The sequence below is a fragment of the Anas platyrhynchos genome, chromosome 21 (assembly GCF_047663525.1).
Source record: "Anas platyrhynchos isolate ZD024472 breed Pekin duck chromosome 21, IASCAAS_PekinDuck_T2T, whole genome shotgun sequence".
NCBI lineage: Eukaryota > Metazoa > Chordata > Aves > Anseriformes > Anatidae > Anas > Anas platyrhynchos.
The window spans coordinates 8,331,135-8,358,686 of NC_092607.1; the positions used below are offsets into that span (position 1 = coordinate 8,331,135).

General features: G+C 50.5%; 1 protein-coding gene across 1 annotated transcript in view; it reads left to right on the plus strand.

Annotated features, from left to right (window-relative positions):
- Nucleotides 1-17,195: 17,195 nt before the first annotated feature.
- Nucleotides 17,196-27,552, plus strand: part of TOP1 (DNA topoisomerase I) — a 66,856-nt gene continuing 56,499 nt past the window's right edge. Inside the window, exons 1-2 of the mRNA XM_027472938.3 lie at nucleotides 17,196-17,391; nucleotides 18,029-18,053. Coding sequence (XP_027328739.1) covers nucleotides 17,359-17,391; nucleotides 18,029-18,053 — 58 coding nt within the window. The 5' untranslated portion in view covers nucleotides 17,196-17,358. The remainder of the gene's footprint in view (nucleotides 17,392-18,028; nucleotides 18,054-27,552) is intronic.

Genomic DNA, 27,552 nt, shown 5'->3' on the forward strand with positions numbered 1-27,552 from the left:
CTTGGAGAGGCGAGGATGCTCTGGCAGGGCAGGGAGCAGGCACCTTGTCCCATGTCACTGCTGTCCTCTGCCTGGGCTGCCAAGGGGCAGGGGAGCAGGAGGGCGATGTGACAGCCACCAGCAGGGGTTGTCCCCTGCCCCGAGACCCCCCTGACCCCACCGGGGCAGCCGCAGCAAAGGAGTTAGGTTTACCTTCCTGGCAAGGAAGAGGCTTGCAAGGGAGGAGGCAAGAAAAAAATTCCTTAGCTGCATCTTTCTCCCATTTTTGGAAAAAAATAATTTTTGAGAAACCTTTATACAGTTTCCCTGCTCCTGGTCCCTAAATCAGGCAGCCTGACAGCCCGGCCAGGGCTATTTATGGGCTCGCTTGCGGGGCCCATCCTGGGCGAGCCGGGCTCCATCTGCAGACCAAGAGTGCCATCTTCTGGGGGTTTGCAGCCGTGGTCGTGCCATAAATCTCGGTGCAGAGAGGAGTTTCGCTACAATAGGCCTCGTTTTTAGGATTCCCACCGCTGTGGGGGCAGCGCCGTGCCCCTCGCCTTCTTGGGGGAAACTGAGGCAGGGAGGTGGGAAGGGGTTCGGCTTCGCTGCCCTCCCTGGGGTGCATGAGGGGTCTGTGCAGCCTCTGAGATACCCAACAGCCCCCCATGGGGTCGTACCCCAGATTTGTGCTTGTTTTGAAGCTCTTCTCAGCACTGAGAAAACAGAGGCCTCCCTTTTCTTTTCTTTTCTTTTCTTTTCTTTTCTTTTCTTTTCTTTTCTTTTCTTTTCTTTTCTTTTCTTTTCTTTTCTTTTCTTTTCTTTTCTTTTCTTTTCTTTTCTTTTCTTTCTTAAAGGAAAAATGATTTTACTTTTGTAAAGGCTTAGTCCTAGAAACACACACCATAAAATACCCCCGGAATATCACAAACTCCTAGCCCAATCCCAAGGGAGGACAACCTCAGAATAAACTTTTTGCTTAAAACTAAGGAGATGCCCCAGCTGGAACAGCTGTAGGGCTGCAGATCAAAGGGGGTCGAAGCACTGCTGGAACAGAGGAGGAGGCAATAATCTGGGAATTGCGACCCTCTGGCAGAGGTTTCCAAGTCTTTGGTTTCTTTTTCTGTAAAACTCCTCACAGCTTTTTGCCGAGGTTTGATTTATGTGGATGGGAAGCCCCTATAGCAGCGAGCTTTGGGGCCAGTGCATGCAGCAGCGTGTAGGGCAGGCAGCACCATGCCGTACCTACAGCGGTGCGGTGCTGTGCATGCCCAGTGCAGGATCCGTGCAGGATCCATGCAGCAATGCAGGATCCATCCCAGCCAGCCCTACGCCACGAGGTGGTGCTCGGCGCTGCCGGGCTTTCTCCTCCTGCTCAGGGATTTCTACATGTCAGAGACTCAGAAGGAGGCCTGGACACAGCACCCTTCCCGCTCATCCTCTCGCCTTTACGCTGGCTCTGGGAGTTTCTCCCAGTTTCTCCTGCAAGAAAATGGGGAGGCCAGAAAGCAGCCACACAGTGATGTAGGGTCCGTGGGGATGATACTGCTTCAGCAAGGGCTTCCACTGCAAAACCCATGCACCTGAGGAATCTGATTGTAAATAAGGCTGGATACGTCCTCTGGAGGCTGTGTCACTCTTTGGGGTGGATCAGCAGGATCAGCTCGCTGCTCCTGAGCACTCTTTCCCCAACCTGACAGTGAAACCCCCACCCAGTACCAGTCCTTAGCCTCCCTCAGCAGCAGTTCTGTCACTTCACTGGCTTCAGTGGAAGTCAGTCAGAAGGAATTTCGGCACAGTCTCTGAACGCCGTGGATCTGTCAGGTCTCAGTGTCAGAGTAAAAGGGCAGGTGGCTGGAGAGCAGAAGGGAGGAGGAGATGGGAGTGGTGTAGCACCCCATAAATCGTGTCCTGGTGGTCAGAGCAGGTAGTACCCATCCGACACCACGTCAGCAGCACAGCAGAAAACATGGGAAGTTGCAGCCTGGTGTTTTGTTTTGTTTTGTTTTTCTCCCAAACAAGAATTTAGAGGCAACTTCCCTTTGCAGTGCCAGAGAGAGGCGTTGGGCCCTGGTAACTGTAAGGGGCTGGAAGTGGGAAACTCCAGCTCATATCCCCGTTGGCCTCCTGAGCAGCTGGTTTAAGCTGTGTTTGAAAAACAAGCATGTGTAGTCGAAGCTGAATGGAGCTGAGCAGCTCTGCTCTGCAAACAGGAGATTTCGGACTGACCTGTGTAGTATTTTTGATAGACGTGTACATAAAGCTGGGGGCAGATCATGGCTACGGGGGATGGAGCTTGGGGACTTGGTTCAAGCTTGAAGAGAGCAGAGGTGAGTTGAGCAGATCATTGCTACCTAAGGCAATGGTTTTCAAAGGAAATAGCAGGTGTTAGTGTTCAAAATCCCCTGCAGCCGAGTTGAATATCTGACATCATTAGGCTCTGTTTGTAAATATTTTCCTGTGTGGTAAAAATACACAGTTATAAAGCGGGATCTCAAAATGCTGGGACAATTGGGTGGCAAAAAAATAAATAAATAAGTATTACCAAGTGCACCTGTATTGTTGCTGACTTTCAGCCAAAACAGCTGAACCTCAGGTGGGTCAGGAGTGAGCCCAGAGTTCCCATCCACTGGGTGCTGGAGCAGAGGGAGAGGCGCCTACCAAATCCAGTCCGCCTGTGGCCCAAGCGCATCCTGACCAAACGCTGCCTGGAAGCAGGCAGGGCTCGCTGCGAAATGACTCCAGTGATGGCTGCAGGGGAGCTGGGATGAAACTTGGTGCAGTTTTCGGAAGAATGATTGCCGCCAATAACACCATAGGCAAGATTTCAGAACAAAGGCTTTTTCTCATGAGTTAGCAAAAGCAATGCTAGCTATTCGCGATTTATGCCTCCCTTATAAATTACATTTTAAGACTAGGATTCTGTGTCATCAGAAAAGATGCATTTTATTTTTATATAGCGTCTTTAACACACACTTAAGGAGAATGATAGCAGTGTCAGGGGCTCAGGGTGATTTTTTTTTGTCTTTTTTCTTTTTTTTTTCACAGAAGGGTTTCAGCCTGTGAAGTTGGAAGCAGGGAGCTATGGTGGAGCTGCGCGTGACAGATTTAGGGGATGGGGCAGAGATCAGAGCGACGGGCACGGTACAAAGAGATTGTGCGTGTGTGGAAAGAGGATCCCATGGGAAATCCACGGCAGATCTCACCCCTAGAGACATATTTCCCATGTGCAGATCAGAACGGCCCTTAACATGGTGTCCCACATAACGGGCTCCATGCATCCTCTCCCTGCCCAGCCCATCACGCAGCTACAGTTGGAAAGCGCTCGAGGGTCGAGCCATGTTCGGGTACCTGCGGCTGCATCGCTGTGGGGCTGTGACATTCCCACAAGCAGGATCTGCCCCAATGCAGGACGTGGTCATTACCTTTGCCACTGTGAACTGTGCAAATCTTGGGCCATGCAGGGCCCTGGCCCATCTCCACAGCGGCTCTTGGAGTTTTCTACGGCTTGTGGCTCTACACGGTGTGAGAGCTGCTGCTTTTGTGGGTTTAGGGATTGTTCTGAGAACACTAATAGCTCACAGAGTATGTCCTACTGGTTTAGAAACTGGGAAGCAACAGGCTAGGCGTGTTCAAAAATGAGAGTGCTGCAATGCTGCCCCCGTGATGCAGTCTCTGGGAATTTGTAGCAACATAGTTCAACACCTTTTCATCCCCAAAGTATCCAAGATGACTTAAAAAAGTGAGGAATCATTGAGTGGCAATACATTCACTCAACAGCTTTATTTTCCTCCTGTCCCTCTCAAAATTTGCCCTTACAAAGCAGCATGAGACCATTAGAGGACTTTTTCTAACCATGCAGCGTCGGTTGCTGACTAGCAGTCCCTGAGCAGACACAGCCCTGACTTTTGCATGATGCTGCCTCCCAAGGTACATATCTATAAATATATATATAGGTAACTGGATCCCCGGGGCTGCTGCCTTTCCATCCACAACCCACAGGGAAGCCACAGGGAGGTAGCACCGAGGCAAGCATTGATGCAGGTATCGGCCTTCTCCTTCCTCCAGAGGGGCTGAACCTCCCCTGGGCTCGTAGAATCACAGAATCACAAAGGTTGGAAAAGACCTTCAGGATCACCTGCTCCAACCATCACCCCACCACCAATGTCATCCCCTGAACCATGTCCCTAAGCACCAGGTCCAACTGTCCCTTGAACACCCCCAGAGATGGTGACGCCACCACCTCCCTGGGCAACCCGTCCCAATGCCTGACTGCTCTTTCTGAGCAGAAATGTCTCCTCATTTCCAACCTACACCTCCCCTGGTGCAACTTGAAGCCATTCCCTCTGGTTCTATCACTGGTTACCTGCGAGAAGAGGCTGACCCCCAGCTCTCCACACCTTCCTTTCTGGGAGTTGTAGAGAGCCATGAGACCTGCCCTGAGCCTCTTCTTCCACAGACTAAACATCCCCAGCTCCCTCAGCCCTCACAGGACTCACAGCCCTCACAGGACTTGTGTCCCAGGCCCTTCCCCACCTTCACCAGGAAGGATCCTTCACCAGGAGCAGCTCCGCACCCCACTGCGGAGGAGAGGGCTTGTGGAGGGCCTGCAGCTCCACAGCTCCCTTCCCAAAAGAACTGTTGCGAGACGGATTTGCAGGGATTTGTTTTTTCTAAACTTTTCCTGCCTGTGCAGCAGGTTAGAGAGCTCTGAAATGGAAGGATGGGGAACGGCGTTGTGGGTCATCTCCATGGGAACGTCGCGGGAAGATTGATACATGCCCCGAGAGGCGGGTGCACGTATTAGCATGTTCCAGATCCTTTCCTGCAGCATTTTGATTTATTTTCCTTTTCCTGCTGAGGAGGAAGAAAAAGAGCATTTTCAAGGAGGAGTGAATGAAACAAAGAAGACCGCGGCCCTTCCCTGCAGCAGGCCTCTGATGCCGCGTCGGAGCGACCATGAGGGCCATCGGCTCGGCGTGGTGCCAGGCCTGGGCTCTGCACCACTCTGCTGTGTCGTGGCAGAGACCTGGAGGATCGGAGGAGGCCAGATCATCTCCACCAGCCTCCATTTGTGGGGGAGCTGCTCAAGAGCCCTGCTCGGCCTGGCCAGTGCTGAGGACAGCCAAAGCCACCACATGGAGAGTGATGCTGGGCTGGGGACACTGCCTTTGATCTGCTGGAGCCAGGAATGAGAGGTGCCTGACCTGACACAGCCCCCTGCCATCTCCTGCTTGTTGTTCTCCCAAAAGCACATCACCCCGGGAAAAATCCAAGGCCTTGTTTCTGAGACCCAGGCTCTTTTCATGTGCAGCACCAACTGCACCTACTCAGCCCACACGTGTTGCTCACCTGAGGCCCTCTTGCCACTGCCATGAGTTTTGGGGCACAGGGGAGCTGGACAGGTCTCCTAGAAAACCATGTTTTAGCTCAGCTTTCAGGGCTGCAGTTGTCCTCTTGTCCCGTGTCTGCTCAGCACCCGTCAAAGTAAGATCCCTGGCTGTGACAGCCCAGCTCCTGTGGGCATTACTCCAAACTTACCAGTAACAAGAATAGTTTAAAATATTCTGAAAAAAAATCTGCTCTCAGCTATTTAGTAATTAGTCATTAATAAATCACAACACTCAGGAGGAACTTCAGTGTTGCAAAGTCGATTTTAAGAGCCAAAGTGGAAGTACATGGGTGCACAAAGAGAGCTGTACAGGTGGAGGATGTCTGGCTCGTGCCACCCCAATTCATTTGCCAGGGGGGAAACTCAGATGGCCGATCCCTGCAGGGCAGGAGATCAGCTTCAGCATCCCCATGTGTGGCAGGATGACAGAGGGAAAAGCTCAAGGTGTGCATTTACAATAACAGCAAGAACACTGCTGTCCCCTGGGTGACATTTCAAATGCAAAGAGTAAAAATCTCGGTTCCTGTTATAACTTTGTTTCTGCTGTAAACAAACCCAAGCAAAGGCCTCGAGCTGCCTGCAGCAGAGCTGTGACTCGCTGTTTATTTTCATTCCTGGTCCAAATGGTCGAGGACTCAGCCACGAGCCGAGGAAGGGGGATGAGGAGCAGCGCCTGAAGAGATGCACCCACAGAGGCATTTCCCAGATGTTGACCCAGCACCAGGCCTGTGAAGAACAGGATGACAGCAGCTATGTATGGCAAGGCCAATAATTAACCCAGCTTCCAGGATGTTCATCAGAGCCCAGGGCTTGTGGCAATGGAGAGCCCACGTGCCCACCCCTGCTCTGCCCTGGGCTACAGCTCGATCGGACATACTGTGCATGGGAAAAGTTTGCAGCACGGAGCCGACAGAGAAGATTTCTTGCAGTTTTGATTTCAGTCAGTCTTAACAGTTGTACTTCACCAGCAATATCTGATTGAATCCCCTCTCTCTTCCTGCGTTAATAGGCGAAGCTTCTTATCTTCCTTTCAAAGCTGCAGCCGTGCGTTAGCTGGCACATTTTGTCGCCTTTGCACACAGAGACACATAACTACTACAGGCATATTTTTATCTAAAATATTAATCTCATTCCACCTTTGTTTTTTAGTTAGAGACATTGTGCTTGGAGGAGAGCACGATGGGGATGCAGCAACGTGGCTCTATCATCGGGGCTGGGTAAACATGGTGCCACAATGCTTCCCTTGTCCCATACACAGAGCAGCCTCTGCACACACAGCCCAGGAATTTTCTGCCAATTCAGAATCACCTCTGTTAATCACTTTATTAATTGCAAAAATAAGCCCTTACCATGTATCACTTGGTTTCAGATTTTGGCTAGCTTTGGGAAAGATTGGCAGCCAGGGCACACAGGCTGGATTTATGGGCACAGGGCACGGAGAGGTAACACTTATTTGGGCCATGCTCCCAGTAGCTTTTAAACCAAGGCAGAGCTCTTAAAGACACATTTATTCTTTCTGCAGCAAAGGGGTTGTCTGAGAATGAAACTTGAATGATTTTAAAAAAACAAAAATGAAAAAAGAAAAAAAAAAAAGAGAATTGAAACTGTGTAGGCTATTTTCATCCACCAAGATGAATGAAATGTGAAAAAATAAAAGAGGTCGCAAGTTCTGAATTCTAAAACTGATCAGTCTGAAAGCAAGAAAATCCAAGCAGGTGCCCTCTGCTCCCAGCACTGGCAAGGCCAGCGTTTCTGACATTTGATACCGGGAGCTTTCAGCAGTCCCACATGGAACACCGCGGATCTGCTCTGCAGGGCTCGGTAATGACCAGAGGAGACCCGCGACACGTGTGCACTGGCTGCTCTGTGCTTGCTGATTATTCCTGGCTCCAAAGCCCTGCACGCTCAGCCCTGTGCCCCCTGCACGTCCTGACCGTGGTCCCCCAGCCTGCGTTAGTCCCAGTGACTTGGCTGCAGCCACGAAGGGCCAGTGGGGAGAGTGGGACTCGGGGTTCCCTTCTGAAAAATGAACGTGGGGAGAGCTGAGCTGGCTCTGCACTGAGGTCCCTGCAACACTGCCCTAGAGCAGGCAGAGGGCTGGTGATAAATCAGGTCGCAAAGCCTCAGCGCTGAGCTGCAGCTGCTCAGCTGCAGAGCCTCTCTCCCAGCCATGCTCCTGAGCACGTCTGCTGGGACTTCTGCAGTCCAGATGTTTGCAGCGAGCGGCTCCTATCTATCGCCCCCCTCACCCGAAAGCTGATTGCATCCAGATCCCTCCATCGGGCAGCAGTGCTAGGAGCCAGAAAAGCCCCTTCCAGCACAAAGGCAATGCTAATGGGAGGCTGGGGCCCCAGAGGTCAGGGCACCGAGGGCTGCAGAGATTTCCAGCCGGCTGCACTTGTATTCGGGGCATCTCCTGCCTTTGTCGGTGACTCTGACCGTCAGCGGCTCCAAGGAAAGGGGCAGCTGCCCCTGGGACATGGAGCAAGGGACATGTTGGTGTGACTCTGCCAGTCGCCACCTCCCTCCCTGCTGCCCCAGTACACCTAGGGCAGGAGGGGCAGAAGGTTCACAGCAAGTGGGGTTTGCACCATGGGGAAATGGTGAAGTGGGGCAGGCAGCAGAAAGCACCCGTTCAGGAACACCCCCAACCCCTCTAATGCCTGAAAATGGGCTCAGCCTGACAAAAACTGCCCAGGCTTAGTGAAGGACACCAGACTTTGAAATCTCACCCACTGGGCAAGGAGCTGCAATTCATCCTGGTGAGATTATCATGGTCAAAATAGGAACAGACGGAAGGAAAAAGGGCAAAAGCACCTTCTTGCCCATAAATTTCCGTTCATGCTCAAGGGCCAGCAAATATCCTTCCCTAACTGAAGCAGAAAATACCTCTGCCTGCTCCGCTGCTCCTGCCCCCAGACCTGCCTCTCCTCTCTCTTGCTCATGGCAATTTGGGCTGGTGCTATTCCGCTGCATTATATTTAAATTACTGGCCAAGCGATTGCATTGCATGGTCTTAAGCAATATAACCACATCCTGACTGCCCCCAGGGTGCCTGTAGCAGTCTGTAAGTGCTGACAGTATGGATGCTTCTTGCCCTGGGGGCTGCACAGACACACAAACAGGGCGGCTGGGGCTTCCAGAGGTGTTGCTGAAGTTTATTAGCCTTTATAACGGCCATGAAAATAATTGGATCTCAGACACATGCCTGTAATTTGGTACAAAGGAGAAAAAAAAGAAAATGAGGCCAGATGAGGTGTAAATCAGAAGTAACTCCAGAGCTGCTGGTGCGGTCAGAGCAGAGCAGGGTGAGACAGAGCACAGCAGGACCCAGGACGTGGTGGGTTTTGGGCAGGGTCTGTATGGGATGCAGTTTTGCAGCGTGCTGGCCCATTGCTGGGAGGAAGGGGTTGATGTCTGAGTGCTGGGCTGGGTGCTGCTACCTGCTGTGCCTGGGAGCAGTACGTGCACCCCCACCTCCAAAGCAACCCAGTGCATTGCTCCTGCCTGTCCTGCTGGCAAAGCCCCCTGCTCCTCCTCACCCTGCCATTGCCCCCAGACCCAGATGGGCTCACATCCGTGGCCTCACAGAGCTCAGCACCTCTCCATCCACATGCACTGAGGGCGGGTGTCCCCATGGGATCCCCCCAAGCAGCGCAGAGGGGTGCTGTTGGAGGCAGCACACTGGTGGCCAGGCAAGAGGCGGCACTGGGAACTCTTCAGGATTAAACCAGGAGCTGCCTGTGCCAGGTGGCCGCACCATTACGTGACACATCCTGCACCCCAGCATCTCGTGTGCCCCAGCTCTGCCCACATGCCTGGGAAAACACTTCCAACCCCTCTCTGAGCCACGTTGGGCCCATCAGCATCAAGTCACACAGGAGACCTTGTATTTATTCCTTCTGATCTAGCTTGCTCTCAGCATGATCACCAAAAAGCGGTTCCCAGGACTGCAGGGGCTGTGGGTTTTGTGGGCAGCGTAGGTGGAAATCGCTGTTCCGTGCTGAATTCAGATGCACCCCCCTGGCGAAGGGCTTAGGAAGTACCTGCTGTCTGTGCTGCAGGTGCTGCCAGCACCTCGGGGCTGCGTGGAGAGAGATGCTGCCTACCTGAGAGCAGAAGCACTGATCCTGCCCCCAGCTGCCTGTATCCGTGCCGTGTTACACTCCTGGTTTCCCACGCAAGCACCGGGGCTGCTCACGCAGAGCTCCTTGCAGATGCCCAAACCAGTAACAAAAAGGAAGCACCCTCATCACCGCCAGCAGCCTTCGATTAAATTAAACACCAGTTCAGATAGCTGCTTACCCACGCTGCTGTGCTATCTCCATAGCATCAGAGCTCTCTAAAGCCATGATTGTGTCTGTTTATCCCTTTCTACGTAAATATAGATATAGATGTAGATGGCACCGATCCAAGACTTGATCCCCTGGCTGGTTGCGGTCCATGCTGCCCTGTGTTGCTGACTCTTGGGGACCCAGGGGGCTGCTGGCAGTGGTCGGGGACCAGGGGTTACCCCGCAGGAGTTCCTCCATCCACCCCTCCTTGGCTGCCTTGACACCAGACATTACAGCACCTTCCCTCCTCGCAGCCTGCCTGCCCCACTCCATACTTTGGTCCAGAAAAAAAATGGTCTGTTTTAAAGGAAAACAGACCATGTTTCTCTCTGGGATGGGGGAGAGAAATGGGAATGTGAAGCCCGTGAGTTGAGATAAAGACAGTTCATTAAGACAGAAAATAATAATAATAACAACAATAATGATGAGAATAGTACTGCTACTAATAATGTGTATGAAACAAGTGATGCACAATGCAATCGCTCACCATCCGCTGACTGATGCCCAGCCTAACCCCGAGCAGTCCGGTCCCCCACCCCTCTATATCATTCAGCATGACCCCATACGGTACGGAATACCCCTTTGGCCACTTTGGGTCACCTGTCCTGGGTCTGTCCCCTCCCAGCTCTTGCTGCACCCCCAGCCTGCCCGCTGGCAGGACAGAGCGAGAAGCTGAAACGTCCTTGGCTTGGTGTAAGCACTGCTCTGCAACAATTAAAACATTGGGGTGTTATCAGCACTCGTCTCATCCTAAGCCAAAACACAGCACCCTACCAGCTACTAGGAGGAAAATTAACTCTGTCCTAACTGAAACCAGGACAGGGGGAATGGGAGGTGTAAGTCTGCAGTTGGGTTCATCTTTCTAACCTCAAGGAGTAATTTCCCACTCATTTCAGCCTCCTCTAGCACGAAGGTGTGCTCACATCAGGTATAATCACTGATCTAATTAAATTGATTTGCTACTGTGTTAAATCAGCGCAGCTATATTGAGCAGATTGGCTCTAAGTTTCTATTCTGCCCCATCATAAAAATCACACTAAATAACATCTTCAAGACATTAGAATTCCAGGAGAAAGTTACGCTCATTATTTAAAATTCAATCTTATTATTCCTGGGATGTAGAATTTTGAAAGGGGCTGTGAAATCCTTGGTGCTGGCAATATTTATCTTGATTTTCTTTTTTTTATGAAGGTCTCTCCAGGACGTGCAAACATTTATTAATGTTCCCAAAGGGTCTAAAGAGTTTATGAATCTAAAACCCACTGAAGGCAACAACTCACTTTTAGAAATGATAATTAAAATATATACATTAGTCCAATAAAAAACTCTTTATTTTAAAACTCTGTTTCATGATTGCTTTCATTCATGACTTGAGGTTTACTATTGTTTCCTTATAAAGTACCTTCTCTAGCTCCTTCCTGACAAAGTTACTCTGAAGCAGTTATTTCCACTTGTGGTTCTGCAGGATTTCCTGATTACTCTTACGATTTGGTAGCTGTGTTACAATACTAACATTGCAAGCTATTTTAGGAAATATTTGTGTTCTAGCTAATATCAAGTTAAATTTATGAAGAGCAATACAAATATTTTTAAATAGAGCTATCTATTGGGATAAAATGTTCAAGTTTGATCAGAATCACTCCAACAATGGTCTGTTACTTTCCAGTTTAGGGTCAAAGAGCTGAAACAGCAGCTCACTGCATTTTCACACAAGTAGCAGCCTTAACCCCATAATGGGACGGCACAAGGCTTAAACAGAAGCATTTTCCAAACTTCCTATCATCCCAGCATGGCACAGTCTGCAGCCACCACATCCCACTGCAGCATTGCACCCAGGCAGCATGCTCGTGCTGTTAATCAGGCCGATAGGGTTAAGCCTAATAAAAGCCCTGGCTCCTTTGAATCATCCTCAGCTGGTTAGCAGAGGATCCCACGGCTGCATTTCTCACCCCATCACCTGTGCTGGTAAGGAGGCTGCCAGCAGCACTTGTGGGATGAGGAGTTGGAGCGCAGCAGGGGCGGCAGGCAGTTTTTACAGCCCCAAAGCCAGGACTCCAGATGGGGACAGGCACTGGGTCTGCCCCCTCAGATCTGGCACAGCAGAAACCCTCGAAGCTGCTGTGGGGAGCAGAGGGAGCTGAGGTGCCCGGGGGACTGGGGTGGCCCCCGAACCAGCCCAGGGACTCGCCAGCAGCCTGGTGCACGCAGCAAGGTGCAGAGCTGCCACACGGTCCTGCCAGCCCACCCGCTGCCACGTGAAAGCAGCAATTTGGTGAGCACGGAAGCTGCCAGTCATTAGTAGGGCCACCTGCCACCTCCTGGCTCAGGGATGAGCTATTTGCACATCTTTCAGGATTTAAGCTCTGAATGCACCTCTACTAGCTGAAACCCCTCTGGGAGCAAAAGGGATGTTCCCTGTGGTTTAGGGGCTCTCCTTGAGCTCTCTGGGATGAGATGAGGGCTGGACTCATCGTTGTCCCAGAGCCCCTGGGCTACAGTCTGTGGCATGAGTCTTGGGGTACAAGGGCAATGGTGCTCTGGTGTGCTGGTATGCAGGAGGCTGTGAGCATGGCAGAGTCTGGGAGAATGGGGATTACGGATGCAGAAGCAGCGCAGAGATAGAGAAAGCACATAGGGACTAGGGAAAAACACCTCGGTGGGCTTAAAGGTGGGTCTGTGGTGGTGCCAGCCTCGGCCTCTGCACCTGGGGCCTCATCAGGAGCCTCTGCTGAATTTTCAGCTCTCACTGCTGATCTGAGCAAAGCTTTCCAAGCTCCCATTTCAAAAGCACTCCCCGGTGTGGCAGGGGCAGGCTCTGGGATGCATCTGGCCTGGTGTGCAGTGATGAGTATCAGAGCTCCCATCGATATTTTGGATGGTTTTCGGCTGCTCAGATCTCCTGGAGCTCAGCCCAGCATTCTTCACGTGGCGCAGCTCCAGAAATGGAAGCACTCCAAGTGAGCAGTTTCTTTCCCAAAATGGGGATTCTTCTTTCCTTTGGATGGAAAATACTACAGACAGGGGAAATATTATCTCATTGTACCATGGAGGAGCACCATTTATTAACTGTGGGTACCAAATTTAACTCAGAGTATTTTTAATAGCAGTTCTGATAGAAATAGAAACATTTGGACCCTTTCCTTGCAGTATCAGGAATCTGCATCACAGAATTATGTCACTGTGAGAAATAGCGACCAAAATGGGTTGAGGGAGAAAAAGAGGTGAAACTGGCTAGCCTAAATTAATGAGAAATTAATTCCAGGGATGCAGATTGTTCCTTACCTCAATTATACTTTCAACACAGTGCTCAAAAAGAGCCATCCTATTGCCTCCTACACTTGCCATGGTAAGCACATGGTTTTCCTGAGGAATATGTGCACCCAACTGCGTTCAGCATTAGGCGGCAGCAGCCCCAATCACAGCACATGTACCTGGACTTTGTGTGTGCTGTCAGGAGAAAATGAAATTATTTCTTCTTTAGATTATAATCCAAAATCTCTTCTTCCCATCCCATTTTTTATATTGTGTATAATATAACCAACCTTTCTACCACCCGTAGCTCCCCTAATCGAGGCAAATGAGGGTATAATAAACGTCAACTGATATCAGCTCTTATTTTGTAACAAATAATTCCCCAGGACATCTGCAAGCCTCTCCCATCCCAGGTGAAACTCAGTAATTAAGACTGACCTTTGCAAGTTCCCACTTACAATGGTATCTGCTGGTTCTGCTTAATTTGCTCCCCTGTCTTACATCTAAAACTGTGAATAATTGCTGTGGCTTATTAAAATGTAAAATAAAGAGCTTCCAAAGCATTCAACAGTACATAATAGGTACAAATGTTTTGAGAAGATTCTCCTAATAAAAAGTGAGAGGGGAGCCGTACATCTGACTGCTCCTATTTCGTACAAGTGTCACTTTGTTCTACTGACAGCAGGGTTCAAGGATTACGCTGGTCTGGAATCCTTCTCATCAGGCAGGTCTCTCTGGCTGTGAAAAAAAGTGTAGACTAGCAATGTAAGTAGCCAAACCACAGCCTTTACAGTGGAGCTAAAACACAAATCACAACGGGCTTCTGAAGATGTGATTTTAGGGTTTAAATCTGTTTTGTAACTGGTCTTTTGTTAGTTCTCCATTGGCAGAATGAACTTGTTTTGTATTCAGAAGCTTTTTGTATTATTATTATTTTTCCCCTAAAACATTAGTGCCAGAAACTTGTTACAGAGAGCTGCAAAAGCCGAGATTCTTATGAAGGAACATCATAGAAAACAAAATAAGCAAGCTTAAATATCTTGGGACTGCTAAAAAACGGGGGAGTTGGCAATATTGTGCGCCTCCTCCTGCACTCTGAAGGACGGTCATAGACATGACTATTATGACTATTGCCATCAAACTATCAGGACAAGTACTTTATTTACTTATAAAATCTGCTTCACGGTGAAACTTAAAAAACAGTATATACATGTAGTAAAGTTGAATATAAAAGAACTAACTGAATGAACACTACATCGATGTCTTCACGTGAGGCTGAAAACAAGGCAGTGACTTGGGAAAAGTGCTACAGAGGATCCAGGGATTTGGATGCACACATTTCGTGTCCTGTATAGGTCCTAGAGCCTCCCACTTGTTTTTACCTTCCATTTCCAAGGTCTGAAACATCACAGCCCGAGCTGTTCTACGTGCTGTGGTGTTCCCTCCCCCTGTTGGCTGGTGACCTACTTGGAGCAGCAACGTGCTGCTGCACGGCCGCAGCTGCACCATCTCCATGCCCAGGCCTGGCCAAGGTGACGAGCTGCAGTGCTGCCACCTGCTCTCCCAGATGGATGCTGGCAAGCAGAGGACCAGGCGGGACTCGGCTCCTGCTGCCTCCTGCTCTGGCCTGAGCACCACGATAGCATGGAGCCTGTGCTGGCTTTGGTGCTCAGGGAAGGCAGGAGCCCTGGTAGCAGCTCCCAGCTGGAATGGGTCCCTGCTTCTCTCAGATCCTGCAAGCGTAGCTCTGTGCGCTCTTTGGGATGACCTTTTCCAAAAGAAGTGGAGGATGAAGCGCCCTACAAAGTCACAGCATGGATGCAGGCCTGGTCTGGAAAGCAGATTTCCATGCACAGAAGTGAGGACTTGGGCTGGAGCAAGCCGCAGGATCCCATCCTGACACAGAATCGTGTCGGCCTCAAAGCTGGTCAGGAAAAAGGCACCCACCTCTTTCTTAAAATGCGTGCCCTGAGCCTGAACACAGCAAGAAGCCCCAAGTGCACCAAATAAATCAAAGCTCACAATTCACCAGGACCAAGAAGCGGAGGCTTTCCTACAGCTTTTATACGCAGGACGATTTACGATTTAATTTAAACGCGCCGTTTCCAGCTGTTTCGTTTTGCAAGCAATCACCTAGGCTACATTAACCTGATGGTGACGTACTGCTGTCCCGGGGAGCCCTCAGAGAGGCAGAGCGAGACCACAGTGCTCAGAGCTGTGAATTTCCCCGTTTATCTTGGCGGGGGTGAACACGATTTTGCCAGCAAAGCAGGTCCACACACCTTCAGTGTGTCATTGCCAGCCTCTACTGTCAAAAGGGCTGGCTGTACAGCAGTGTGTCTTTTGTGGGCTGTTCCCTTCCTTCGCGTAGAGCCTCCCACCATCGAGGGTTGTGAGCTGTGAAGGGGGTGAGGGAAGGTGCTGCAGTTCTGTTGGAGCATCACAGAGCAGGTTATAGGTTTGGAAGGGGGCTGTGAGGTGTTATAGGGGGCTGTGGGGGGTGTTACGCTTCAATACACCTCTGAACAAGTTCTAATTCTCCCTGCCTCTTGGGTTCTGCCAGGGGAATGGTGGCAGGGCAGCGGCTTCTCACAGGCTCTGGTCAGACCTTCAGCTGACCCTGGGGGACACTGTGGTCGTTATCAGGACCTGAGCTCGCAAACTGGGCAGCTCCCTTCGCAGGCAGAGCTCGGCTTGCTGGGTCCACATACAAGGTGTGTGGCCTCCCGTGCCGCTTCGGAGGCTCCCTTCTGCAACCAGAAGTGTGCTCAGAAATGCCTTGAAGATGGCAGCTGCTGGAAGAGGTGGTGATCCTTCCCTCTGACCGGAGTTGCAGCAGCTCCCTTTCTTGCGAGGCCTTCTGAGCAAGGCTTCTTGGGGGGCTGGAGATATGTAATCTTTAACACAAAACTGCTTCTTCAGAAGAAAGGGCTTTTAGGAATTTCCAGTGCCCAGCTCTGGACGTGCCAGCCCCCACCACAAAGCTCAGGCTGTGCGGCTCTGCCCGGCAGTGAACCTCTGGCTGCTCCAGGAGCCTCCTCTCATCCCATTCTCGTGAGCTGGGGGCAAGCACCTCTTCGCACAGGAGAGGTGTCTGAAGCAGCTTTTTGACTGTTTATATTTAAAAATCTAACAGTGACTAAAGCAGTTTGCATAATAAACAGCTCTAGAGCCAGAAATATTTGTCTGCTCTGGTTAAAAAAAGGAAGTCCTCAGATCCTCTTCTGAAGACTGCAAGAAAGTGACAGAGTTTTCCCTTTGTGGCACATAAATATGCAGCGCAAATAGGTGGCTGCTGTCCCTGTTACATTTTGATGTATCTCTTCAGATAACCTGGCAGGGCTGGATTATTTTAGTGTCAAACCAAAGCTCTGCTCGCGTGTGGAAGCGGAGGAAAGGTGCAGGGTGTGCTGTGGTGCAGGGGGGAAGCTCCGAGACCGGGGGCAGCCCTGGGAGCCACGAACAGGCCACAGGCACCAAATCTGCCACACAGCACAGCGAAAGGAAACCCCAGACCAGGAGCAATGTCCTCTGACGGGGCTGGGCTGGGGGTTATGGGGCTGCGTCGTTGTGGGAAGGTCCGTGCTTTGTACAGCTACAGGAAAATGAAGCTTTTGTTGTCTTTTTACACTCAGTTTCCTCACAGGAGGAAAAATTAAAAGGCCTGTTCGTACTGTGGAGAAAAAAAATATATAAAAATAAAACTGTTGGCTGATCCCTTTTAAAAAGCAGGAGCCGCCGAGGGGCCGCCCCACACCTCCCCCCCACCGCCCGGCGCCGCCATCTTCCCTCGGCGGCGCGGGGCGGGGCCAGCGCCGGGGGGCGGGGCCCGGGATGCAAAGAGAGCCCTGCAGGGGTGGGGCGGGGCGCATGCGCAGCGGGGGAAGGGGCTCTTACACAATGCCGCGGGTTCGTCCGGCGGCGGGGAGGGGCGTGGCGGAGCATGCAAATGAGGGGCAGCTCGCGCGGCGCGATTGGAGGAGAGGGAGGAAGGGGGCGGGGCCGGATATGTAAAAATCCCCGCGGGAGGGGGGCGGGCGAGTCGGCGGCGTTCGGAGGGAGCGTGAGGACGGCGGCGGGGGAGGGGGCGTGGCCTGTATGTAAATCCACCCGGCGGTGGGCGGGGCCTGTATGCAAATGAGAGCCGCCGTTTCCTGGCGCCCGCCCCGGCGTTCTGTCTAACACTGCCTCGGCCCCGCCCCTTGGGTAAAAGGCTCCGCGGCTGCGCAGTGCGCCGAAAGTCGGACTTAGCGTCTGTTACACAACGGCTGGGCAGCCAGGGGCTGCGCTCTCAGCGCGTCCCCGCTCCGCGCGTCCCCGGCGGCTCGGCTCGGCTCGGCTCGGCTCCCTTCCTCCCTCCGCTCCTGCTCCTGCTCCGCTCCTGCTCCCGCACCCTCCGGCATGAGCGGGGACCAGCTGCACAACGATTCCCAGGTGAGCGCCCCCGCACCGCCCCCCGTGCCCCGGGGGTCCCCAGCCCCTCGCCGCCCTTTTTGGGGGGGGGTCCCTGCAGAGCCCCCCCCCCCCCCCTCGCTGCCCCCCTTTCAGCGCTGGGGTTCGCGGCCCGGTGCTGCCCCCTGCTTGCCCCCCTAGGGGGTGACCCATGGGGTTGGGGTGAGCCCTGTCAAGCCGGCCTGGCCCCCCCCAGACCCCTCGCTGAGCCCCCCCGGGGGACGGGTCCTCGCTGGGGGCTGGGGGGCGGCGGGGAGAGGGGGAGGGGGCGTTGGGGAGACCCCCCCATCCCCCCTATTCCCCATATCCCCCCCCATCATCCCCATCCCGGGGTGGTTTTTAATTTTTTTTTTAATTTTTTTTTTTTTTTTGGGGGGGGGTCCCCGCCGTGAAGGACACCTCGGGCATGGCGCTGCTCGCGGGGGCATTGAATTAAAAATCATTAAAAGGGGGAGGGAGGAATCGGGGATGAAGGTGGCGGTGGGGGGGGGGGGGGGGGGGTGAATTAAAAGGGGGGGGAGGAATTAAAGGAGGGGGGTACACGGGGTGTAGGGGGGGGGCTGCCCCCCTGCCGGGACGGCTGTTTTCACGGGCTCTCCGTTGTCTCCTCTCCCCGCAGATCGAGGCGGATTTCCGAGCCAACGGTGAGTGAGCGCGGCGGCCCGGCCCGGCCGCAGCCACACACAGACATGGCGTCCCAGAGACTAAGTCCCGGCTCCGCGCTCCCCGGCCCCATTGTTCCCATCCAGCCGCCCCCGGAGCCCCCTTCCCGGCCCCCCCGGCTCCCCACCGCCCCCTCAGCCCCTAGCGGGGGCACCGCCGGCTCCCCAGGGCTCCTCTCGGCCCCCTCGGAGCCGTTTTTGGGCCCCGATTCCTCGCTGGAAAGTCGCCTTGTCGACGGTCGGGACTTAGTCTCTGCGCCATTTTCTTTTTTTTCCTCCTCGCTTTGCTGTGTGGCTTTCGGCTCCTTCTCCTCCTCCTCCTCCTCTTCCTCCGCCTCCTCCTCCTCCTCCTCCTCAGCCGCCCTCCTGCCGGGGAGCCCGGCCCCAGCCCCTGCTCGGGAAAGCCGAGGGGGTTTTATTTATTTTGGGGGTTAAAGAAATCCCCGAGCCGTTTTTATCGCTCCCTTCCCCCCCCCCCAACGGCTCCCCGGCCCTGTTCCTTTCAGGGAATCCCTCCCTCCCTTCCCCTAAAATGAAAGGTGATTGCAACATGTTGCTCTTCAGCAGGAGCTGCTGCATCCATTTTACGAGCACCCCCTGCTCCTCTCCTGCCCTGCGAACTGACGGGACTTTACCTTGCTGGGTGGGGCTTTTTAATTAAAATAAAAACCCGCGGTGGGATTGGGGGAAAAAAAAAAAAAAGGCAACACAAGCAGTGCAGACGATTCCAGAAAGGCAGACAGCATCGCTTCCCAAAGTTTGCAAGCTGTAACTATTCATTTCATTTAGAAACACTGTAGGAGTCATGTGATTTTATTTATTTATTTTTATATATACATATATCTGCCTGTTATTTATATTCGTACATATTCCTACAAATTGCCCGCTAAACCTCATGGCTCCTGCCTTTTCTGGCTGTACATTAATTTTTCCAGGATGCTGAGCGATTGCAACCCCCTCCCCGTGCCATTTAGTGCCAAACCAAAGGGTTTGAGCAAGGAGGGGGGAACTGGCGGGGCCCGACCTACCTTTGTGTGCCTGTGTTGTTGTCATGCTCTTTGGGATGTCTGAGGAACTCTGAGCTCTCCCCTGAACGGTAGAGGCCAAAAAAATGATGAAGATGGCTTTGCTTTACTCAATGCTCTCTTATAACAATATTTAGCATGCTTTTCCGGGCAGTGCCCATGTGCCCCGGTTGCTTTGTAGGCTAATGTGTGTAAATATTTACAAATCTACGTTTGTCTGCACCTTTCCTTCTGTCCATTCATCGGAATGTGATTGTCTGTGTGCAGCTGGAGTCTGCATTAGTTTTTGAACTTTATTCCCATTCTGATGCTATAGCAAATCTCTAGGAGTAAATTTTAGCAGGAAGAAAAAGGCCAAGTGGATTTCCCAAGAAGTGCAGTAGGAACTCTTGAAGCAACTTAAATACAAGCATGTATTTGAATACTTGTAGCCTTTTTACTCTGGGAAATATTTGCCTCACGATCATTTCTATTTAGGGAAAAGTACTCCCTGGAAAGCTTCAGTTACTTGCTGATTTACATAGGGGAGATGATGCACGTTCGACCCTTCCCCTTCAGCTTCCAGTGAAGCTCTTTGAGGATTTTCTCTCCTCTATTACGACCACGGGCCGTGTTATTCTTACAGGGTTTTAGGCATTCAGTGCTTAAAACTCCCCCAGTTTTGATTTCTACCATGTGTTGGAAGAATTCAGGATGCAAATTTAAAGTAAGATACCTTGATGTAAAAACTGAATTCCTGGTAAATCGAACACGCAGCAATATTTGTACCAGTGTAGGTATCAGCACCCTTTTCCTCCTATTGAAATTATTTTTATGGCTGTCACGAAACATTGTGGCTGCTCGGAGGTCCCAAAAATCCGAAATCCTCTTCAGTGGTGAAAGGTGCGTGTAACCCTGTTAGTCCTGTTAGGAGAATAATGCTGAATGGTCGCTGTCCTCCCTGACCTTGTGACCAGGACTGATCTTCCTGAAAACCTGTCACCTCCGCTTGTGCTGCGGCTTGTTTCCTCCACCCAGGAGTTCTTTGCACTTCTGTGTTGGGAATTGTCACGCATGGCCTGAGAAAAGCAGCTCTGGCTTAGGCATAGCGGCGAGGCTCTGGCTCTTATTCTAGTTTTCGTCCTATTTAGTGGCAAAGGGGGCAAGTGGGTGGTGGGAATCTCAAGTACGTTTTCTTTTAAGAATTGGTTTGTGCTTTGGTTATTGTCAGACAGCTCGGAACAGCAGAGGCAAAGCCTCCTTTTAGGCTGCCTTCACATCTTCACGTTTTGGGAAAGGGACGTTTTTCTGAGGGCTAATCCGAACTGTTGAATGGACCGGCAGTGAACGTTTTCATTAACAAAAAGTGCTTTGGGTGACTTCTGATTAGTGTATCAGTCATAGGGCAACTTAAGCACTTGAAAGCTTCCTGTTGTTACAAATGTCTTTCGTATTTAGGTCAGGGGACACGCTGCCTTCCCCGCCATCACACAAGTTGTTGCAGCCCAAGCTGGGTGGGTGGAGGTGGATCTGCCAGCTGATTGCAGGTCACTCAGGAGCCCGCTGGCTGTAGCAAAGAACTTGGATCTTGTTACGGACCGGTTTCATTGATAGCAGGATACTATTAGGTATGAGAGAGGATGCCACTTGTAAATACGTGTTCTTGGCTATTTCTTGACATCGAATCGCCAGATCCCTCTGGCTACTCTAAGCAAGAGTGTCCTGGGCAAATTCCAGCTTGGGTAATTGCATTCCATCTCGATATCCAGATTCTCCCTCCTGTTTAATTTGGCCATAGCGGGTAATTTTTTTCACCTTAACTGTATTTTTAGTGGCGGTACGCACTGCAAAGAATTTTCCATGTTCAGTCCTAGCGGTAGCTGTTTGCAAACCATCCCGCGAACAATACTGTGCTGAAACAGTAAGTCCTTTTTGCAAGTAACATCCTACAGTCTTCAGCATTCAAGAAGGGAAGCAGCAGTCTAAACCTGTCATTTCCAAGAACAGCTTGGTCATTGGAAATGACCCCTTCTCCACAGCTGTGAGTGTTGAGTCATAACCATGTACCCTGGAGTACAGAAGAGGTTCTGAATTTTTTTTCCTCACTGGGTGAATTTGAGATCACTTCAGATGTAAAACCTGCTTGGATTCTGTTTAGTTTAGCTGTAAGAGCTTTATTGCTAAGGTTGAATAGAACAGCTTCTTGCCCCTGAGGACAACCTTGAGACTGAAAGGAATTTATCTTAACTTTCAGTTCTCCTATTATGCTTGTGGAGTGCTGTAGATAAAACTTATTTTTGGTTGCAAAATGATCAAATTCAAGGCGAAGGCTCCTAAACTGCAGTAACTGCTGCAAGTGCCATGGCTTTTTGTCAGCCTGCCGGCAGAGCTGCTGTAAGATCCAGCACTTTTTTAAAATCCAGCACTCTCCTAGGTAGGAAAGAAAGGCATTACCCGAAGTGAAGAAAGATGACTTGACCAACAATGATAAGATTGAATTTGCAACCATTAAGAGTGTGTTAACAGGAGTCATGTGTGAATTTGATTGTCTGTCTAGAAGTCATCATGTGGAAGTCACGCCTGTTTGAGTGGGAGGCTCGCTTTAATTGTGATTTTGGGACCGGGGTGGTGGTGGGTCCTTTCTGCTCCAGCTTGTGCTGCTTATCAGAAACTGGCAGGTTTTTTGTTGTCCTGAATGCTTGTATGGCACCTCTGTATGGCAGGGTGAAGACATGAAGGGGGGTGAGCAAGAGGGAAGTGTAGTTTAAATAGCCAGGGTGCTGAACAAATGCCTTACAAGTTCGGGTATGTCAGCACCCTTGTGTTCTGCATTAAATTCACATTTCCTTTACAATGACAGAGCTGGGCACACAAAAGGTGGGGATGGCTTAAATGCTGACAGGCTGAACACCGACACAGCAGAGGTCCTGAAGGTTTTTCGGTGGTTGGGAACCAATCTGCTGGAGCCCTGGTTTGTTCTTGCTCCCCTCTGCCTCGCTGGTGCCTTCTGGCTGGGCAGGAGGATTTTTGGAAGGAGAGCAGGGTCACATCTGCTGTGTCTGTGTACCTTAGAGCTGCTGCGAAGCCACAGTACCAAATAAACCTCCTGAAGTTACGAAGCTGGAAGGTAAACTCTTGTGCTCTATCCCTGCACACATCAGGGCGAAAGCGTCTTCTAAGCTCCCTGGGAGCGTGATGTCATCGGCGCTTTTAAATGTCAAACGTTTGGCCAGGGATCCACCATACAAAAGGTAGCTAATGGTATTTAGCAGCAGATTGATATCTCCGCGGAAATTTTCCTTTCCCTTTTTTGTGCTACGTTCCTTAGGACGCACGTTTCCATGTAACTCGTTCCTTCCAACACAAGCCTCGAACCTGCCTGAGCCAGCGCTGTGAGCAGCACTGCCCACAGCCGGTCCTCAGAGCAACACTGGAGGCAGTTTTAAACCTGAAACTTTAAATCTGAAAAGTATTTCGTGTCAGACCCTGATCCTTGCAAGGTTTTTAATGTGTTTTTGTGTGTGCATGTGTTTTAGCATTGGTTTGTAGCATCTCCAGCAATCTTTTGCAAGGACTGTAGGACGTAACAGTGCAGCTTTCCTACAGGAGTCCCCGAGATGCTGGCAGTGAGGGGACCCTGCAGTAAGCTGATCATTTCTGACACGTCTCAGAAAGGCAGACTGCAGGGAGACCTTGTGAAATGTAAATAAAAATACTGCTGGTAAGCTGCTTTCGCCGATCATGCACTGCCTGAGTTGTTTGCATGTATTTTCCCAGCAGTAGCATCAGAAGGGCTCTGCGAAGACCTAGAGGTCTGGTGTGTTAATTGTGCCGACACGTTCAGTGTTTGGGTTAGGACTTAATGGGTGTCTTATGGGAGTGGGGAGTTGAACGCATTTGTTATCTGCGGCCAACTTTTGTTTTTGTTAAAACTCAGCAGAATTACCTAAATGTGCTGGAAGATGTGTTTTGGGGGTTAATGGCCTGTGTGCTTTCTGCTTTCAGATTCTCTTAAGATGTTTTTCCTTTTACTGCAGTATTAAGCAATATTCCTATCGGGGCTGCTTTGTTTACTTTGTAAAACACGAAAAAAATTTAACCAAGGAACCAATATTTATGTAAAAGTGTGGCTTTTTACATGGCTTTATGTAAACTAGGCACACGGCTCATAAGCATAATCGAACAAAATCAGATTTAATTTCATTTTACAACTGTGATTTCAGGTATTTGTCGGATAGTTCATTGAATTCCAACCTCCTGAGTTGTGCTGTCAGCAGAAACTGCAATAATATGTAATTATAGCAAGTACTTAACATCTCATTGACTCAAATTCCTCTGTTAATGATTTCACTGGATTCCTGTTAAAGTCATACCTGCTGAAATAGCACAAGTCACTGCCCTCTTCTAAGAGACTTGGGGTCAGATTCTTACAAATGGTGTAAATTGCTGTGATCCCACTAAAATCAGCAGCGTCCTGCCATTATACCTGCTCCTTTGTTGTTGCACCAGAGGGATGGGCTTTAATGGTACAATGACTTCTTTATGAAAAGGATAATTTACCTTAAGAAATCAGCGCAGATTTCTTTCTGCGCATGTTCAAGATAGGATAGTTTCTCTTTCAAGTCTGCTTGAGCTGGCTGGGCTAGTAAAATTCCTGATATCCTTGTAAGACATGCAGTCATTCAGAAATATTTATTGCCTTATTAAACTGAATTGCCTTCGCAGCTGCTAGTTTTATGGAAACTGCCCCAAGTTTTATATAAAACCTCACACTGAAACATGAGAGCAAAATGCTAGTTAGCACTGTGTATTCTGCTCCTGCCCCTGTTTTTAAAGGAGTTGTAGGTGCCCAAATCTGAGAGAGGATCCTTGTAGTGGGAGGCGGTGTGTATCACCTTGCTTTCCTGAGGCTGTTTTCTTCGACCGAGGCAGCGTCAGATGACAAATAAGCCCAGCCATGCCTTCTCCCTGCATGACTATCAGTTCTGAGCTGTTTAGCACCGTCAGCGTTTAAATATGTATCATCATTAGACTTGAGAATGCTTTCTCCCCTTAAATGAACAAGAGGAGGGCAGGGACTTGCTGGTATTCCAGCAGCGCATGAGTTTGTTGCTGACCTGTGCTTCTGAAAGAGCAGCTGAAAATCAGGGCTTAGAAACAAGTCTTCAGCACAGCGGGATGAATCCTCCTGAACAGTATTCCCGGTTGCTGCTGCCCTTCCTCTCTTGCTAAATGCCTGCTCCAGGGAGTTCCCGCTCTGGCTGGTTTAACACGGGAGTTCCTACAGCGCTGAAGTGCTCCTGGGCAGAGCCTTTCCTGCTCTTCCCCAGGTCTGCAGAGCAAGGTGCAGTGGCTGCCTGGAGTTTGCAGGGCTGAAACGTTTCTTAGCGCAGCATTTGTTCAAAATGTCCTTGCTGACACAGATACTAAGTATTTCCAGTGGGTTTATTGAGTTTATAATTACAAATCTTTTCAATGGCAGCTTTTTTAAACTGATAATGGTAAGGAGAGAGCTGCAGGAACACCTCCTGGTGTCACAGAGGTGGGACACTCGGAAAGTGACGTGAAGAGAAGGGGTGAGGCTACTCTTGTGCTCCATGGGGTATGAAGAGCAGTTGTTGGTTGCTGTTGGCCTTAGGAACATGAGCATTATGCATATTTTTCTTTTCAAATTGAAATTTGCTTCCTAAATTTGGCCTCAGCTGTTGAACAAGTGAGAGCTGCAGACCTGAGACTGAAAGCAGAGAGAACAGAGCCGCAGTCAGTCCCGAAACTCGTTCCTTTGTAGCACCTGCCTAACATCAATGGCGCTCAAACTTCTTTGAGGTAAAAGTAGCATTTTGTTAAACCTCAGCCCACGTTAACAGTGTCAGCAGAGATGCAGGTGTGAAATGTTCCAGTCCTTGCAATGAGCAATGCTCTGGGAGATCCTCCAGCACAACCGGTGCTCCTGATGCTCTTGGGGAAGTGGGAGACCTCAGCAATTAGTTCCTGTTAACTACTAATAACAGAGACGGAGCTCTGCAATGAGGGAAGGTGAGCAGAGAAGGGATTGCACCTTGAAAAAGAACCGCCTCATACGTCTGTGAGATCTGGTGCAAAGTTGTACTGACATTTCCTACACTCTTGGGCCTTTTTGTCTGTTAGAACAACACAACTGAGTGTGGAAAAAGGAATGGATGGGTAAGGTTTGCGACAACTACATTTCATACCGTTGCTCCACTCGGGGGGAGTTTCCTTTGTTCCTGGCTGTTAGCTCCAGCCCAGCAGCTTCACGTGGTGCTGGTGGCTGGAGTAGTCCAGCGCAGGCAGCTCGCTTGCACTGACAACTGCTCCACGTTTTCCAGCCACCAGTTCCCACCCCAAAGCAGTCACGAGGATGGACAGGACAGCGCTGAGCGTGCTTTGCCCCTGTCAGGGAAAACTTTGGAGGTAGGGGCTGGAAAACATCTGAAATACGTGTCTTGATGGGATGGGGGCAGTGCAGGCTCAAATACGGGAGGCATGGCAGGAAGGCTGGTGCAGGTACCTGTCACTCAGCTTCAGCAGACTCAGCAGGACAAACACGGTGTCTCCACCTAAAGCACCTAAATCGTCTCTTGGGTTTGAAGGCCACAACCCCTGAAATTGGGATGGTTGTGGGGTGAACAGCGGCAGCGTCGGGCCATTGGGAAACTCCCTTGTAAGAAGGATCCTGCCAGGCTCTTAAAGCCAAAAGGTGCTTCTCACGAAGCTGCTGATCAGCAGATCTTCTGGGCTTCTCTATCGATATTTTGGAACCGACTGCACTTGTTCATGTTCACGAGCTCACCATATGTTTTGTGCAGTTGTGAGCTGTGGGGGTGTGCGTCTGTATTTTTATCTCATACCTTCATCAGTGAGAAGGGGTTTTTGAGGAGCGTTACAAAAACAGCAGCTTCTGAGCATGGCAGAGTGCTAAGCTGTGTGGTGCCCACCAAAAAAATGGAGATCAGCCCCTTTTAACGGTGCCCTGCGTGGATGGGCTGCCTGTGCCACACAGACGGACACACGGCACAGCGTGGAGCTGGGCGGCCCAGCGCTCGGCTCTATCTTCCCCTGGCTGACGAGGGATTGGTTTCTGCCGCAGGAAAGCTCGGAGTGTATTCGTAGCTTTGCTGAAATGTTGTGATCAGGCTGTGCAACTCGCTTTTGGCTGGGTCACATCTGTGTCCGTTCGAGAGGAGCTGTGGTGAGGACACGCTGGCTGCGTCCCCTCAGCTGTGCCCTACAGCTGCCGTGGTCTGCTACAGACACAACGTTTTGGCACATGGTGCAGCTCTCCTTGGGGGAGGACTGCTCCCATTCTCAGTGCAACCATAATTCGGATTCCTCAAAATGTCCCTTTCTCCCATTAAGCCATTTTTCAAAGATTTCCTACAAAATAAGATGCTGGTGACTTCTACTAGTTGCTGCAGAGTCTGAAGTCCCTTGGTCATTTGCAACATCACAGTAATCTTTGCAGCAAGCATCTGGGACCTCACTAGTGAAGAATCTTGCAGTGATGGAGTAAATGACGGGGAGAAATGAAATACGAGGACTCACGTTCAACACGGATAAGACTGCGTGCGGCTTGTCCGTCTGAAACCCACTGGGTTAACGCCTGAGCATTGTTCAGCAGCTCTGGAATGAGCTTCCCAAGTGCTTCGTAATTCCCAAAGCCTTGGACTCGCTGCACTGCTCAGCAGATACTGCAAGGAAGTTGTCTCGTCCCCATCCAAGTGTCTGTCATCCTGCTGCAGCTGGAAGATTTGTGTGGCGGTGCCTAAATGGAACAGTGTTAACAACTTCTTCAAGATTATTTTTTTTTAAATCGAGCAGGGATGTGCCTTCGTGGTAAGAAGTCAAGAAAATAATTAGTAAGAACAGAGTAATGCCCAAGCACAGATAGCTTTTTAAATTCTCTTGACATTTGTCACTTACTCTGATCTATTGCCTAACACAGCTTCTCACCCGAGAATATAAATCTCAGAGTGTTACCCAGGAGCTATTTTCTTCCTTTATTTGCAATCTTTCTTCCCTACACCTTTTAGGTTTGAATGGCAACGCAGTATTTTTTTTTCCTTGTACGTAGCACGGCGTAGATGATCAGTGGTTTAGGGTCAGGGCGATGTACTTAGGCTGAACTTTTTATTGATGGCGATGTATCAGTGCCCAAGGCTTATATTGCAGTATTTGAACAAGGGCCAGGCTTGTCAAACAGCTGTTCGTCCTCCCTGGAGCTTGCAGTTCTTGCTTTGGAGAGATGGCTCGAGGTGGCCTAAAAAGACCTTTTGGGGAAGAGAATGAGGAAAAAGTGGAAGCTCACAAAAATGTTTGCTTTCTTCTGCAATATGACAAATGTCTGTTGTGGGTTTCTCAGTATCAGAAATAAGAGTTCAGAAACCCACAGTGGTCTTGTAAGCGAAGCGCACAGAGTTCTGGAGCTGGGATAGCAGAGTGAGAGACCGGCTGCTATT